The sequence below is a fragment of the Aquarana catesbeiana genome, linkage group LG05, assembly GCF_042186555.1.
Source record: "Aquarana catesbeiana isolate 2022-GZ linkage group LG05, ASM4218655v1, whole genome shotgun sequence".
Taxonomy (NCBI): Eukaryota; Metazoa; Chordata; class Amphibia; order Anura; family Ranidae; genus Aquarana; species Aquarana catesbeiana.
In genome coordinates, this window is record NC_133328.1 from 649821043 (window position 1) to 649837167 (window position 16125).

General features: G+C 48.6%; 1 protein-coding gene across 1 annotated transcript in view; it reads left to right on the forward strand.

The window, feature by feature from the left end:
- Window positions 1-16125, forward strand: part of LOC141145678 (uncharacterized) — a 703163-nt gene that overhangs the window by 300655 nt on the left and 386383 nt on the right. The window contains exon 4 of the mRNA XM_073632527.1: window positions 3413-3529. Within this exon, the coding sequence (XP_073488628.1) occupies window positions 3413-3529 (117 nt within the window). The remainder of the gene's footprint in view (window positions 1-3412; window positions 3530-16125) is intronic.

Consider the following 16125-nt stretch of genomic DNA (forward strand, 5'->3'; position numbering starts at 1 on the left):
GTACATGATATGCATTTGAAATCAGGTGAGGGAGAGAGCCCTTCTGGCTTGTCTAGGTCTCAGATGTTTAGCTGTACGGAAGAATTCCAAATTCCTATGATCAGTGTAGATAAGTACAGGGTGCGAGGCTCCTTCCAATAGATATCGCCATTCTTCCGGGGCCAGTTTAATAGCAAGGAGTTCCCAGTCCCCTACATAATAGTTCCTTTCAGCTGGAGACAACTTCCTGGAAAAAAAGGCAACAGGATGCAACATGGCTGTGGTTTCATGGCGCTGAGAAAGGACTTCCCCAACCGCAATCTCTGAAGCATCGACCTCCAACACGTAAGGCAGGGCTGGGTCGTGATGACGAAGGACAGGGGCAGAGGTGAATTCCTTCTTGAGTTTGACGAAAAGCTGTTTGTGCTGAGGGGGACCAGAGAAAGCAACTGTTTTGCTTGGTAAGTTGTGTGATAGGTGAAATTATGGACGAGAAGCCTTTGATGAATCTTCTATAAAAATTGGCAAATCCCACGAATCTCTGGACGCTCTTACGGTCCGAGGGTACTGGCCATTCAAGAACTGCAGTTACCTTCTGGGGGTCCATGCCAGAAGTCAAAATAATGAGGCCAAGGAATTGTATGGTATCTTTCTCAAACTCACATTTTTCAAGCTTGGTGTAGAATTTATGGGCTCGGAGGCGAAAAAGGACTTTTCACATGTGGATGTGATGTGCCTCGAGGGAAGGTGAAAAAACAAGGATGTCATCTAAGTACACTATCATGAAAAGGTCAAGAAAATCCCGAAAGATGTCGTTCACCAAGTGTTGGAAAGTTGCTGGGGCGTTACACAGCCCAAATGGCATGACCAGATACTCAAAATGGCCAAACCTAGTACAAAAGGCCGTTTTCCATTCATCGCCCTCTCTTATCCATATTAAATTGTGGGACCCCTGTAGGTCCAATTTAGAGAAGACCTTGGCGGTACGGAACCTCTGAACGAGCTCAGGGACTAGAGGCAACAGGTATCGATTCTAGAAGAAGAGTCCAGCGCCAGTAGGAGAGGAAGAGGGCCGGATGAACCCTTTCCTAAGATTGTCATCAATGTATTTTCGGAGGACTTCTAATTCAGGCTGAGAGTGGGAAGATCCTCCCAAATGGTGTTGCAGAAACAGGAAGAAGCTCAATGGGGCAATCATACGGCCAGTGAGGCGGTAGGGATTCAGCCCCCTTCTTGTCAAAGACGTCCAGGAAGTCTCTGTAAACCTGGGGGAGAAGAGTGTTGTCATCTGTGGAAAGAGGATGAACCATCAAACAGGCTCATTGTGGGAAACAGTGGTGTAAGCAATAGGGTGAGCGAAAATATAAGGAATATTCTGTCACGCGGGCCACGTACCTGAGATGAGACCGAAGTAGTGGGGAGGCCTCCCTTGCACCTCAGGTCCTTGAAGCCTTTGGAGATTGAGACAGAGACTTAGTGGACACCGAGTGGCACGGGTGACAGGGGTGTGGAGCACTGTGCAAGCCTTAGTCCGAGATCCGAACCGAGGTCAAATCCAGTTTGGCAACGAAGTATAAAAGGGTTAATCAGGAGAAGAATGGTCGAGATCCAAGCCGGGGTCGGTTCCAATCTGGCAGCTAAGTACAAAAGGGGCAAAGAAGTAGAATGGTTAAGGTACAAAGCTGAGGTCAATGGCAAGCAGCAATCAAGAGTAGTCAAATAGGTTTCAAGGACACAACAAGTTCAGACAGATCACACACTAGCACAGGAACAAGGGGGGCTGAGGATAATCCAGCAATTTGCAGGGTCTGGGCTGGGCTTATATAGGGAAGTTTGAGGTCACTTCCTGTGCACCTCCTGGGCATTTTGCCGCCTTTTTCCATCAGGTTGAGGTCACTTCCTGTGCGCCTCCTTGGCATTTTCCTGCCTTTTTCCATCAGGTTGAGGTCACTTCCTGTGCACCTCCTGGGAATCTTCCTGCCTTTTTCCATCAGGTCTTCTTCGCAGGTGCTTGTTGGCGCATTGAGACGTCTTTGGGGCATGCTTAGTTGGCACGGATTTCCTCTTGTGGCCATGCGCCATTGGTGCATGCGTAGTAAGCCCTGGACTCTTACAGTCCCGATCAGAGTCCCCCCTCCCCTTACATCGGGGTCCCCATCAGAGTCCCACCTTACATTAGGGTCCTGATCAGAGTCCCCCCCTGGAGCAGACAGAATCTGGAGCCGCTCTGCATAGTGTTGTGGAAATTTTTATTCATGTATGCTGTCAGATGTCCCCCGGTGTCAGTTTTCCTGTAACACGTGCATGCGAGCGAATTCACCCATACAGACGTTGGTGGAAGACCATTGGCTGCGGAAACCATCCCGTGGACACAACAGATCTGTTTGCTCTTTTAGTGATGTTCATGTATGCCTCACCAAGAAACTGGCCACCTCATGGCGATCGCATTAACGCTCCTAGCAAGCAGATCTGCGTACATGGGAACCATAGCATAACCATACAAAATGATGGCCCACTGAGCCATGATAGAGTACAGCTCGGGTCGATGGTAGCAGTGGGAATGTGCACACGATCGTGTTCAGAGCCATGTAAGTAGCGTTCAAATTGTGAGACACAAAGTGTCTCACAATAAGCTGACCGCATGGCTCTGCACACGACCGTCTGCACACGTCACTGCTGGAATTCTATTTGAATACATACATGTGTGTGATTGGTTCTTTTGAAATAATACAAGTGTCTGATTGGCTGATTCTGAAGCCACCACCTTCTTTTGTTATTCATGTTTATAGTAGAAATAAAAGCAGTAGAGCATTCTATGGAGGATTCTGCTAAGCTCAACGTGATACCAGCGTCTGTCTATGTTACTTGGAGATATACAAGCGGGCTTTCCCGGCATTATACAAGAGAGCTATGATTGTGCTTATTAGCGCACAGAATTCTTAGCTTATAGGAGAAGCTTTATTTAATCCCCAACAATAGTAGCCAATCAGCCTTTAGCTTCAGCTTGTTCAGTTTAGCTTTAAAAATGAAAGCTAGAAGTTGATTGGTTGTTCTGGATTTTGGCTTCTCCACTCTTAGTAGATTTCCCTCAATGTGACCATTGTGCCCCCTGGAGGCGGGTACATGAGCCATACTGGAGGAGGGGTCTTGGCATACTGGTCATTACTCCCTATAACCCCCAGCCCTCCCGTCCTGTCATCAGACCCGCCCATGTGTGTGCGGTGATCTCTGTGCTGAGCAGGTGACAGGGACATCATTGGATACAAGATAACGATCGACTATATGTATCCCTGGAGGGGGGAGGGGAAGGAGGTCTTGCTCTGTAATAAAATGCAGCTTTCCTTAACAAGTGTTGTTTCCCATTGTAGAAGAAGAGCCGGTCCTGCCCGGTCCTTGTCATCACCGAATGATAAATCTGTGTTTTATTCTGTAGAAGAAGTCGATGGATTCCGGAGATCTGACAGTCCCAGCAGAACCCAGCGAGAGCCTCGTAATGGAGACCACCTCAAAACTCCCATGCTGCCGATGGCCAATAATTACGGATTGCATGGTACGGGAATGGAGGTGACACTTTGGGGTCTATTTATAAAAGAATCTCCAGAACTATTCATCCAGCACTACTCCATGTACATTTGTTCTGTACGAGGGATCCAGCGGGTGGGGGGATGGGGAAAAATCAAATGTTCTTCAGGTGTTTTCTCTTTGGGACGAATGTTCTAATGATTATTAATAACATAAATCAGCGGGCGCCGCCTCTCACCTGCAGATGGAATGAGCGCTAATAGATTATGAAATGTATATAAAAGTATTATGCATGAAATAAAAGTACAGAGAATTCAGTGAAGAAACTGAACGTTCTTTTTCTGGAGAAGAAACACTTTGTGATGATCCAGAAGCAGCAGAAAGAGCGAGAACTCTGGAGCTCCGCCCACTTTTATTCCATAAAGTATTTTGTGAACGGAGGAATCTGTTTCTTTCTTTTTTTAAATAGCCGGCTGGCCGATCAAAAAAAACACGACCGATCTTTGGCCATCTTTATTGGATTACAATTTGATAGATGAGCCACAGGATAATAATCACATAGACTGGTGATGGTGATAATAATCATATGGAATCATCATCATCAATCCATCAACATTTGGTTAATTCTCCCAGAACGAATGTACATGAAGTTTCTCAGGACGAATATCTGTACACATTTTCTATAAATAGACCCGTCATGTCTGTGGGGTCGTCTGCCGCCATCTTCTGACTGATCCGTCACTTTACTAATACCGATCATCTCTTCCCTCTCCACAGAACTGTCCAGGAACAGCTCCAATTAACCCGCTTCCATCCCATAACATCACCGTCGATGATGAGGTAATCGGGGGTTCTATGTGTTATTCCTGGGGGGGACATCAGGAAATTCTGCCCCCTCCCCCTCAGAGTGATATTTCATTGTCTAGTAGACTGACCCCTTTATACATCCCTACCTACTACTTCCTGTACATCACTGAGGGGGGTATGACCCCTGGCATGAGATTTCCCTTCACTTCCTGTCCCATATACACAACAGGAAGTCACAGGATGCCGGGAATGCGATTGTCATAGGACACGCAATCCAAACTGTTCAGTGATGTCCAAATCGCGTATTTACGAAAAATTACCAGCCGGAAAAAATGCAGTTTTATAAATGAATCAAAACAATGAAATGAATAAACAACTTCAAGAAATAAAACTTTGGAAGCCTCCATCACACCAGAGTCCTCATCAGAGTCCCTCCTTACATCAGGGTCCCCATCAGAGTCCCTCCTTTACATCAGGGTCCCCATCAGAGTCCCTCCTTACATCAGGGTCCCCATCAGAGTTCCTCCTTACATCAGGGTCCCTGTCACGCAGACCATGTACCTGAGATGAGACCGAAGTAGTGGGGAGGCCTCCCTTGCACCTCGGGTCCCTGAAGCCTCTGGAGATGGAGACAGAGACTTGGTGGACACTGAGTGGCAGGAGTGCCAGGGGTGCGGAGCACCGTGCAAGCCTTAGTCCGTCAAGTCAAGTCTAGTTTGGCAACGAAGAATAAAAGGGTTAATCAGAAGAAGAATGGTCGAGATCCAAGTCAGGGTCAGTTCCAATCTGGCAGCTGAGTACAAAAGGGGCAAAGAAGTAGAATGGTCAAGGTACAAATCCGAGGTCATTGGCAAGCTGCAATCAAGAGTAGTCAAATAGGTTTCCAGGTCACAACAAGTTCAGACAGATCACACACTAGCACAGGAACAAGGGGGAACTGAAGATAATCCAACAATTTGGCAGTGTCTGGGCTTGGCTTATATAGGGAAGTTTGAGCTCACTTCCTGTGCGCCTCCTGGACATTTTCCTGCCTTTTTTCATCAGGTTGAGGTCACTTCCTGTGCGCCTCCTGGGTATTTTCCTGCCTTTTTCCATCAGGTTGAGGTCACTTCCTGTGCGCCTCCTGGGCATTTTCCTGCCTTTTTCCATCAGGTTGAGGTCACTTCCTGTGCGCCTCCTGGGCATTTTCCTTCCTTTTTCCATCAGGTCTTTTGCGCAAGGTGTGGGTTGACGCACTGAGGCGTCTTTGGCGCATGCTCAGTTATCCTCTTGCGGCAATGCGCCATTGGTGCATGCATAGTAAGCCCTGGACTCTTACAGAGCCCCCCCCAAAGGAGTGGCCTCCGGACGCCTGTCCGGGATGAAGCTCGTTGAAAGAACCGCCAGAGAAGATCTGGAGCATGGATATGCAACTCAGGTTCCCAGAAATCTTCTGGGCTGTAACCCTTCCACTGTACCAGAAATTGGCGTCCGCAGCACCTTCTACGGCAGTCCAGGATGGCCTCCACCTCCTACTCCTCAATCCCTTTAAGCATAGAGGGAGGCGGAGGACGGGCCCCACGTTCCTCAAAGGGGTTCGGGGCCATGAGCTTCAGGAGGGAGACATGGAAGACAGGGTGGATCTGGTAAGTTTGAGTTTGTAGACAACAGGGTTGAATCGGGACAGGACAGGGAAGGGCCCAATGAACTTAGGGCCCAATTTCTTGGAGGGACAGGCCAACTTCAAATGCCTGGTAGACAGCCAAACCTTGTCTCCCGGTTGAAGATCAAGGTCCCCCTTGTGCCTTGGCCATGGTATCCTTTAGGGGCTCTAAGTTGTTGTGTAGAAACTCTACTCTGTTCCAGACAGCCGGGACCGAAGCGGAACCTGGACAAAGGTGAAGAAACAATGAAGGTACTGTTCAAGAGTTTGGTTCGTGCATTCCGTTTGTCCGTTGGTCTGAGGGTGGTAGGCCAAAGAGTAGTGGTTCTCGATGTCTAGAGCAAGACAGAGCTCCTTCCATAATGTAGAGGTGAATTGGACCCCACGATCCGATACAATATTGTTGGGGACCCCATGGAGGCGTATGATCTCCTTGATAAAAGCCTCAGCTGTTTCTGGGGAGGAAGGAGTGCCAATCATAGGAATAAAATGAGCCATTTTTGTACGGCGGTCCACAACAACAAATATGGATGTAAACCCATCAGAGGGTGGTAGCTCCACTATGTAATCCATGCTGATCTGTTCCCAGGGTCTAGAGGGAGCAGGCAGGGGGCATAGGAAACCCCATGATTTATTATTTTCAGTTTTGTTGTGATTGTATATGGGGCCGAAATTGACAAAAGTGTGGCAGTCTGCCTCTCGGGAAAGTGAAAAAACAAGGATGTCATCTAAGTACACTATCATGAAAAGGTCAAGAAAATCCCGAAAGATGTTGTTCACCAAGTGTTGGAAAGTTGCTTGGGCGTTACACAGCCCAAATGGCATGACCAGATACTCAAAATGGCCAAACCTAGTACAAAAGGCCGTTTTCCATTCATCGCCCTCTCTTATCTATATTAAATTGTGGGCCCCCCGTAGGTCCAATTTAGAGAAGACCTTGGCGGTGCGGAACCTCTGAACGAGCTCAGGGACTAGAGGCAACAGGTATCGATTCTTGATTGTGATACTGTTCTTTTCTCTATAGTCGATACATGGTCTTAAAGAATGGTCCTTGTTTTCCAGAAAGAAGAGTCCAGTGCCAGCAGGAGAGGTAGAGGGCCGGATGAACCCTTCCCTAAGATTGTCATCAATGTATTTTCGGAGGAAATCTAATTCAGGCTCAGAGAGTGGGAAGATCCTCCCAAATGGTATTGCAGAACCAGGAAGAAGCTCAATGGGGCAATCATACGGCCAGTGAGGCGGTAGGGATTCAGCCCCCTTCTTGTCGAAGACGTCCAGGAAGTCTCTGTAAACCTGGGGGAGAAGATTGTTGTCATCTGTGGAAAGGGGATGAACTGTCAAACAGGCTCGTTGTGGGAAACAGTGGTGTAAGCAATAGGGTGAGCGAAAAGACAAAACTTCAGTGGACCAATCAATCTGTGGCTGGTGCTGTCGAAGCCACGGTAACCCCAAAATAACCGGAAAAATGGGGGAAGAAATCATGTCCAGCTGAAGATCTTGCCAATGGTCTGCTTTGGTGGTGGCCAATATGAGGGTGGTCTCATGGGTTATTGGACCCGAGGTTGATGTGGAGCCTCTGCCAGATGAACGGTAAATGGCTGGGGCCTCTTGCATAGTGGGATTCCATACTTTTTGGAGAAATGGATGTCAATAAAGCAGCTGCAAGCCCCAGAGCCAATAATGGCTGCTACTCGGATTATCGGTACCGGTATCTGTAAAAAGAGGCAGAGAGTGAGATGCGAGGATTTAACAACGTACGGCGAAACAAATGTGGGTTCGATCCACTTACTTGGCCTAATGGGACATCCCTGAAGAAAGTGTCCTCTACAATACAGGCATAGATTGTTCAGGCGACGGCGTTGTCGCTCTTCGGGTGTGAGGGGTGCACGAACTAAGCCAAGTTGCCTCGATTCTGCGTCATGAATTGGGGTTGATACGTGGGTCTCAGGGTGGTCTCTGGTGTGGAGCCATGGGTACTCGTGGGAGCATCCATGTGGGACGGGCCATACCGGATCGTTCCCTGCGACATTCTCTGAGTCTACGATCAAGCTGGATAGCCAACTGAATTGTGGGTTCCAATGTATCCTCTGAAGAGAAGGTCCTAGGCTGTAAGGTAAAGTAAAGCCGACAGGAGTTCCTGAACTTGTGGTGAACCCTTGAAAAGCTTTCTGACAAAGGAACCCATGGTTCAGGAGCTGTAGTAGAGATGGGCTGCTCCATAGCTATAACAGGTGGTTCTGCAGGGCTCAGAACTGAGGTATTGGCCATTGCAGTCAGCCGACCTTCCAGTTAAAAGTACCACTCTTGTATGGACGTCAGGGCCTGAGACACAGAGGCAACTTGTTGGCACAGGGCCTCGAAGGCGGAAGCACTCCCCTCAGTCTCAGACATGGCTTGAATATTCTGTCACGTGGGCCACGTACCTGAGATGAGACCGAAGTAGTGGGGAGGCCTCCCTTGCACCTCAGGTCCTTGAAGCCTCTGGAGATCGAGACAGAGACTTGGTGGACACCGAGTGGCACGGGTGCCAGGGGTGCAGAGCACTGTGCAAGCCTTAGTCTGTGTCACGGGCATGGCCAGAGCGGAGGCTGTTGGAGAGGACTGTGTGCAAGCCTGTTGCCCACCGATTATGGGCCCTAGCATTTGAGGTGAATGAGAAATCCAGTCTGAACTGTATTAATCGGACTCAGTCATGTATATATTGTATGGGGACTCCTTACTGTATATTTGTGTCCCTGAAGAGGGAGGGGGGATTCCTCCAGCAGCCCCCTGCTGATAAGACTGATTCATTCTGCTGGGACACATCCTGTGAGGAGATGCTGGTGTTATCAACATGTGTTTATGTTAATTGAGAGAGCTGATCACATTAGCCACCAGCCCTGGCTAATAGACGAATGGTCTAGGCTGAGGAGGGGGGAGATTGTTGTTTGTATTGTTAATTGTATTAATGTGTGAAGCTCGGTGCCCACAAGACTGTCATCTGGTCTGGGTACATTTTGTAGTAAATTAGGTCATGTTAATTAGGTTAGCTTTGAGTCATCCCTGCTGTATAAAGGTCTGTGAGATCTCAAAATAAAGACAGTTCTGATGTACTCCAAGACTGGTGTTGTCTAGTTCTTGGGGTTCCTATGGCCAGATCCATTGGACTCGTGTTCCAGAACTTAGGAAGCGGTATATGACGGAAGCACTCAAGCGGAGTGTGGGACGTTCCGTGACATTGGTGGCAAGCAGCGGGAAAGCTTCCTGAAGTCTGAAGTCTGGGACATCCAAACCTCCAACTGGATCCAAGATCAGCATAGCAGACTTCAGTCACCCCAGCGGAGATATGGACCTGGCATCAGAATTCCCGGGGCTGCTGCGGATCATCCTTTCAACGTACACCAGGACTGTGTCTGAGGATGAATACCTGGAGCTCAGGCAGCTGATTCGGGTGGAGCTCTGGATTGCAGCCCTCCGTCTCGCTGGTATAAAACAGGGCAAGTGCTTTCCAACCCAAGAGCAACGGGCCAGTGACCAACGGGCATTGCGGATGGCATTCCTGGGAGAGCAGCCCCAGGAGCAATGGGTGACTGAGTTGGACAGGTTGGTCCAGCAGGAGATAGAGCTGGACAATCGATATCGGGCTCTGCAATGGCACGCAGAGGAGGGATATTTAGGGGAGACAACAGAATGCTCTCCGGAGGGATATGACTTTGGCGGCCCTGGATTGCTGTGGGAGAACCTTACAGATCTTTTTATGTTTGGCGATGAAGGGGAACCTGACCTTGAGGACATGAGAGACTCTAGAGAGTCTATGCTCGGTCTTGCAGGGGTCTCAGAGCTCAAACCTGATCTGGACCATTTGCTAAGGAAGGAGCAGCATCTGGAAAGGGCATACAGGAAACTGCTAGAACAAGTTCAGCAGCATGCCAGAGAATCGGCAGTGGAAAATCCGGAGATTGCCGTCCCCAAACCTGAAGTGCTGACAACAGGGCAGAGCTCTGCTAACCTCTGTCCAGAAATGATAACATCTTCTGGGTTCCATGGACAGGAGATGGTGAACCCCTATTCCCCGACATCAGTTGCAGAGACATGGGATTTGATAGACTTTTCTGCTGAGGAAGAACAACCTGATGAGCCTCCAGCAGAAGAGCTGCTATCAGGGCCAAAGTTCACTGTGTTCTGCCCAGCACCAACAGTGGCTTCGGCCTTCCTGAGAGAAGAGGTAGTCGGCCTTTCTCCCACAACACTGACAGGGACATGTGATTTTCTGCCAGCAGCATCTATGGAGTTAAAACAAACTTCTCCAGCTGAAGATCTGGTAACTGAACAGAGGGTCCAAGACCTCTGTCCCACACTTTTACCACTTCCAGAGACTGGGGATTTAATAGACATTTCTGTAGAGGAGGAACCACCTAGCAAACCCCCAGCAGAAGTGCTGGCAACCGGACAGAGGGTCCAAGACCTCTGCCCCACACCTGCAGCAATTGTGGAGGCTCAGGGTGAGAAGATGGCAATCACTTCCCAGCAGCAGATACAGGGGGAGAAGGGAGAGGAGGTGTGTGTTGTCCCTCCCCAACAGTTGGCCAGGGTGGAGGAAGTGGGCTTTCCTCCCCAGCAAAGATCCGTGTACCTGGGAGACAGTACCATCGACATGTCGTCCCAGCAGCCAGATGAGGGAATGGAAAAGGAAGCAGCCGGCTCACCTCCCCAATGGCAGCTACACAGTTTGGGAGTGGAGGAAGCCAGCTGCCTGCCCCAACAGTTAGCCGGAGCAGAGGATGTGGAGTCCCCAGCAGAAGTGCTGGCAACAGGGCAGAGTGCTACCAACCTCTGCCCAGCACCGGCAACAACTACAGAGTTCCAGGGAGGCGGGGCAGTCGGCCTCCCTCTCCAACAGTTAGCCGGAACAGATGGTGTGGGGTTTCCAGCAGAAGGGCTGGCAACAGGGCTGAGGACTGCTGGACTCTGCCCTCAACTAACAGAGCATGGATTTCCTGTGAAGGTGGATGGGACTTCAGTCTCCACCTGTATACCCCAGGGATGCTGGGCAGTGGGCCCAGATCCCCAACAGCATGACAGAGTGAGCCCAGTCACCCTGTCTTCTCTCCAGCGGCAGATATGTTCTCTGAGAGAGGCAGAGGATGGCTGGGTGAGTAATGCACTGTTTGGGATGATTTGTTTGGGGTACTGTGTGGGTACAGGCAGTAGAGGACTGGAGCTGTTTACTAACTTCGGAGTCAACCCGTCTGGGGTCTCCTCCTGTGTTAGTCTCCTGCCGAAAGGGGAGAAATGTCACGGGCATGGCCAGAGCGGAGGCTGTTGGAGAGGACTGTGTGCAAGCCTGTTGCCCACCGATTATGGGCCCTAGCATTTGAGGTGAATGAGAAATCCAGTCTGAACTGTATTAATCGGACTCAGTCATGTATATATTGTATGGGGACTCCTTACTGTATATTTGTGTCCCTGAAGAGGGAGGGGGGATTCCTCCAGCAGCCCCCTGCTGATAAGACTGATTCATTCTGCTGGGACACATCCTGTGAGGAGATGCTGGTGTTATCAACATGTGTTTATGTTAATTGAGAGAGCTGATCACATTAGCCACCAGCCCTGGCTAATAGACGAATGGTCTAGGCTGAGGAGGGGGGAGATTGTTGTTTGTATTGTTAATTGTATTAATGTGTGAAGCTCGGTGCCCACAAGACTGTCATCTGGTCTGGGTACATTTTGTAGTAAATTAGGTCATGTTAATTAGGTTAGCTTTGAGTCATCCCTGCTGTATAAAGGTCTGTGAGATCTCAAAATAAAGACAGTTCTGATGTACTCCAAGACTGGTGTTGTCTAGTTCTTGGGGTTCCTATGGCCAGATCCATTGGACTCGTGTTCCAGAACTTAGGAAGCGGTATATGACGGAAGCACTCAAGCGGAGTGTGGGACGTTCCGTGACAGTCCGAGATCCGAGCTGAGGTCAAATCCAGTTTGGCAACGAAGTATAAAAGGGTTAATCGGAAGAAGAATGGTCGAGATCCAAGCCGGGGTCGGTTCCAATCTGGCAGCTAAGTACAAAAGGGACAAAGAAGTAGAATGGTTAAGGTACAAAAGCTGAGGTCAATGGCAAGCAGCAATCAAGAGTAGTCAAATAGATTTCAAGGACACAACAAGTTCAGACAGATCACACACTAGCACAGGAACAAGGGGGGGCTGAAGATAATCCAGCAATTTGCAGTGTCTGGGCTGGGCTTATATAGGGAAGTTTGAGGTCACTTCCTGGGCGCCTCCTGGGCATTTTCCTGCCTTTTTCCATCAGGTTGAAGTCACTTCCTGTGCGCCTCCTGGGCATTTTCCTGCCTTTTTCCATCAGGTTGAGATCACTTCCTGTGCGCCTCCTGGGCATTTTCCTGTCTTTTTCCATCAGGTTGAGATCACTTCCTGTGCGCCTCCTGGGCATTTTCCTGCCTTTTTCCATCAGGTCTTCTTCGCAGGTGCTTGTTGGCGCACTGAGGCGTCTTTGGGGCATGCTTAGTAAGTCCTGGACTCTTACAGTCCCGATCAGAGTCCCCCCTCCCCTTACATCAGGGTCCCCATCAGAGTCCCACCTTATATTAGGGTCCCAATCAGAGTCCCCCCTGGAACAGACAGAATCTGGAGCCGCTCTGCATAGTGTTGTGGAATTTTTTTATTCATGTATGTTGTCAGATGTCCCCCAGTGTCAGTTTTCCTGTAACACGTGCATGCGAGCGTATTCACCCATACAGACGTTGGTGGAAGACCATTGGCTGCGGAAACCATCCCATGGACACAACAGATCTGTTTGCTCTTTTAGTGATGTTCATGTATGCCTCACCAAGAGACTGGCCACCTCATGGCGATCGCATTAACACTCCTAGCAAGCAGATCTGCATACATGGGAACCATAGCATAAGCATACAAAATGATGGCCCACTGAGCCATGGTAGAGAACGGCTCGGGTCGATGGTAGCGGTGGGAATGTGCACACGATCGTGTTCAGAGCCATGTAAGTAGTTTTCAAATTGTGAGACACAAAGTGTCTCACAATAAGCTGACCGCATGGCTCTGCACACGACCGTCTGCACACGTCACTGCTGGAATTCTATTTAATTACAAACACGTGTGTGATTGGTTCTTTTGAAAGAATACAAGTGTCTGATTGGCTGATTCTGAAGCCACCACCTTCTTTTGTTATTCATGTTTATAGTAGAAATAAAAGCAGTAGAGCATTCTATGGAGGATTCTGCTAAGCTCAACGTGATACCAGCGTCTGTTTGTGTTACTTGGAGATATACAAGCGCGCTTTCCCGGCATTATACAAGAGAGCTATGATTGTGCTTATTAGCGCACAGAATTCTTAGCTTATAGGGGAAGCTTTATTTAATCCCCAACAATAGTAGCCAATCAGCCTTTAGCTTCAGCTTGTTCAGTTTAGCTTTAAAATGAAAGCTAGAAGTTGATTGGTTGTTCTGGATTTTGGCTTCTCCACTCTTAGTAGATTTCCCTCAATGTGTTCATTGCGCCCCCTGGAGGCGGGTACAGGAGCCATACTGAAGGAGGGGTCTTAGCATACTGGTCATTACTCCCTATGACCCCCAGCCCTCCCGTCCTGTCATCAGACCCGCCCATGTGTGTGCGGTGATCACCGCGCCGCACAGGTGACAGGAACATCATTGGATACAAGATAACGATCGACTATATGTATTCCTGGAGGGGGGAGGGGATGGAGGTTTTGCTCTGTAATAAAATGCAGCTTTCCTTAACAAGTGTTGTTTCCCATTGTAGAAGAAAAGCCGGTCCTGCCCGTTCCTTGTCATCACCGAATGATAAATCTGTGTTTTATTCTGTAGAAGAAGTCGATGGATTCCGGAGATCTGACAGTCCCAGCAGAACCCAGCGAGAGCCTCATAATGGAGACCACCTCACTCCGGTGCTGCCGATGGCCATTAATAATGCCTTGCAAGGTACGGGAATGGAGGTGACACTTTGGGGTCTATTTATAAAAGAATCTCCAGAACTATTCGTCCAGCACTACTCCATGTACATTCGTTCTGTACGAGGGATCCAGCGGGTGGGAGGATGGGGAAAAATCGAACGTTCTTCAGGTGTTTTCTCTTTGGAACGAATATTCTTATGATTATTAATAACATAAATCAGCGGGCGCCGCCTCTTGCCTGCAGATGGAATGAGCGCTAATAGATTATGAAATGTATATAAAAGTATTATGCATGAAATAAAAGTACGGAGAATTCAGTGAAGAAACTGAACGTTCTTTTTCTGGAGAAGAAACACTTTGTGATGATCCAGAATCAGCAGAAAGAGCGAGAACTCTGGAGCTCCGCCCACTTTTATTCCATAAAGTATTTTGTGGACGGAGGAATCTGTTCCTTTCTTTTTATTTAATCAGCCGGCTGGCCGATCAAAAAAAACACGACCGATCTTTGGCCATCTTTATTGGATTACAATTTGATAGATGAGCCACAGGATAATAATCCCATAGACTGGTGATGGTGATAATAATCATATGGAATCATCATCATCATCAATCCATCAACATTTGGTTAATTCTCCCAGAACGAATGTACATGAAGTTTCTCAGGACGAATATCTGTACACATTTTCTATAAATAGACCCGTCATGTCTGTGGGGTCGTCTGCCGCCATCTTCTGACAGATCCGTCACTTTACTAATACCGATCATCTCTTCCCTCTCCACAGAAATGTCCAGGAATGGGTTCAGGAACAGAATCAGTCAATAACATCACCACCGATGATGAGGTAATCGGGGGTTCTATGTGTTATTTCCGGGGGGGTGACATCAGGAAATTCTGCCCCCTCCCCCTCAGAGTGATATTTCATTGTCTAGTAGACTGACCCCTTTATACATCCCTACCTACTACTTCCTGTACAACACTGAGGGGGGTGTGACCCCTGGCAGGAGATTTCCCTTCACTTCCTGTCCCATATTGTAATATTGTTTTCTTGCACAGGGCTCAAAATTTCAAGTCCTGAGCTACTAGCCAGACCTCAAGGGTTACTTGCCACCAGTTGCTCCGCCCAACCCCTACCCTGCCCCGCCCCGCCCCTAATCCCACCCTTAAACTGGCCCCTAAACCCGCCCTCACAAAATGACACTTAAATGTTTTATGCAGAGCTAAGTTATAAAAATATTAACAACTTTATCTGTGTCCGCCAATGCAGCTTGTCCAGGGAACTTTGACACATGTCACCAGTCCTAGGATTGGACGGGTGATCTGTCTATCATAGTCCTGGAAAAAGAGGAGGGGCTTATGTGACGGCGCACGGCGGGGGAACACACAGCTATTGAAATGAAAGCTGTGATGTTCCCTGCTCTGATCATCTAGCTGACGGCTCTCCTCTATTTCCCTTTGTGATCGGCGGAGCTCGCCCCCCCCCCGCTCCCAGGCAGCCCTTCTCACCAGCCCTCAAAATCCACTCGCAAAATGCGAGCGGGCGAGTGGAATTTTTGAGGGCTGTTCTACCTGATCCTTTTGTGTTCGGTCATTTACTGACTCTTGTGGGTGTTAGCCGTCTTCTCCAGGTGTTTAAAGCTGATAATTTGACCCATCCATTGTTAAAATACAACCACACTAAGCGAGTGTGTCCCGTGTGTCCAGACGGCGGTGTTATGTGCAACTCACCCCCCGTACAGTGCAGCAAGTTCTAAACATCTGATGATGGTGAGAGCACTCAGACCACGGCCGATCACTCGCACTCCAGCTCCTCCATTCAGTAAACATCTTAGATTATTTCCAGCAAGGGCAAGGCGTTCTGTGATTGGAGTAGGGGAGATTGTGTTGTGTATCCACCCCCTCCTCCAATCACAGGGTGCCTAGCATGAAGTTGGTGGTAAGTTGCAATTGCCATACAAATTGATTGTAAGGTTTCTTCCACTGGAGGTATTCGATGATGTTGGGAGATTGAAGGATTAATTGTGAATGGAAGGGGGAGACATTTTTTTGGGGTGATATAAAGTTGCCCAGATGGCAGCATAGACATCTCTCCTGAGGAAGTCATATTCAAATTCAATGTGCTGAGTGGGGAGGGTTGGTGATGTGATGCGACGGGGTTGCAGGAAAGAAATTTGCTCCGTCTATGGCCGGCCTTACTCTCCCAACTTGTCGTCATTAGTGATGAAGAAGTAGAATGGTCAAGGTACAAATCCG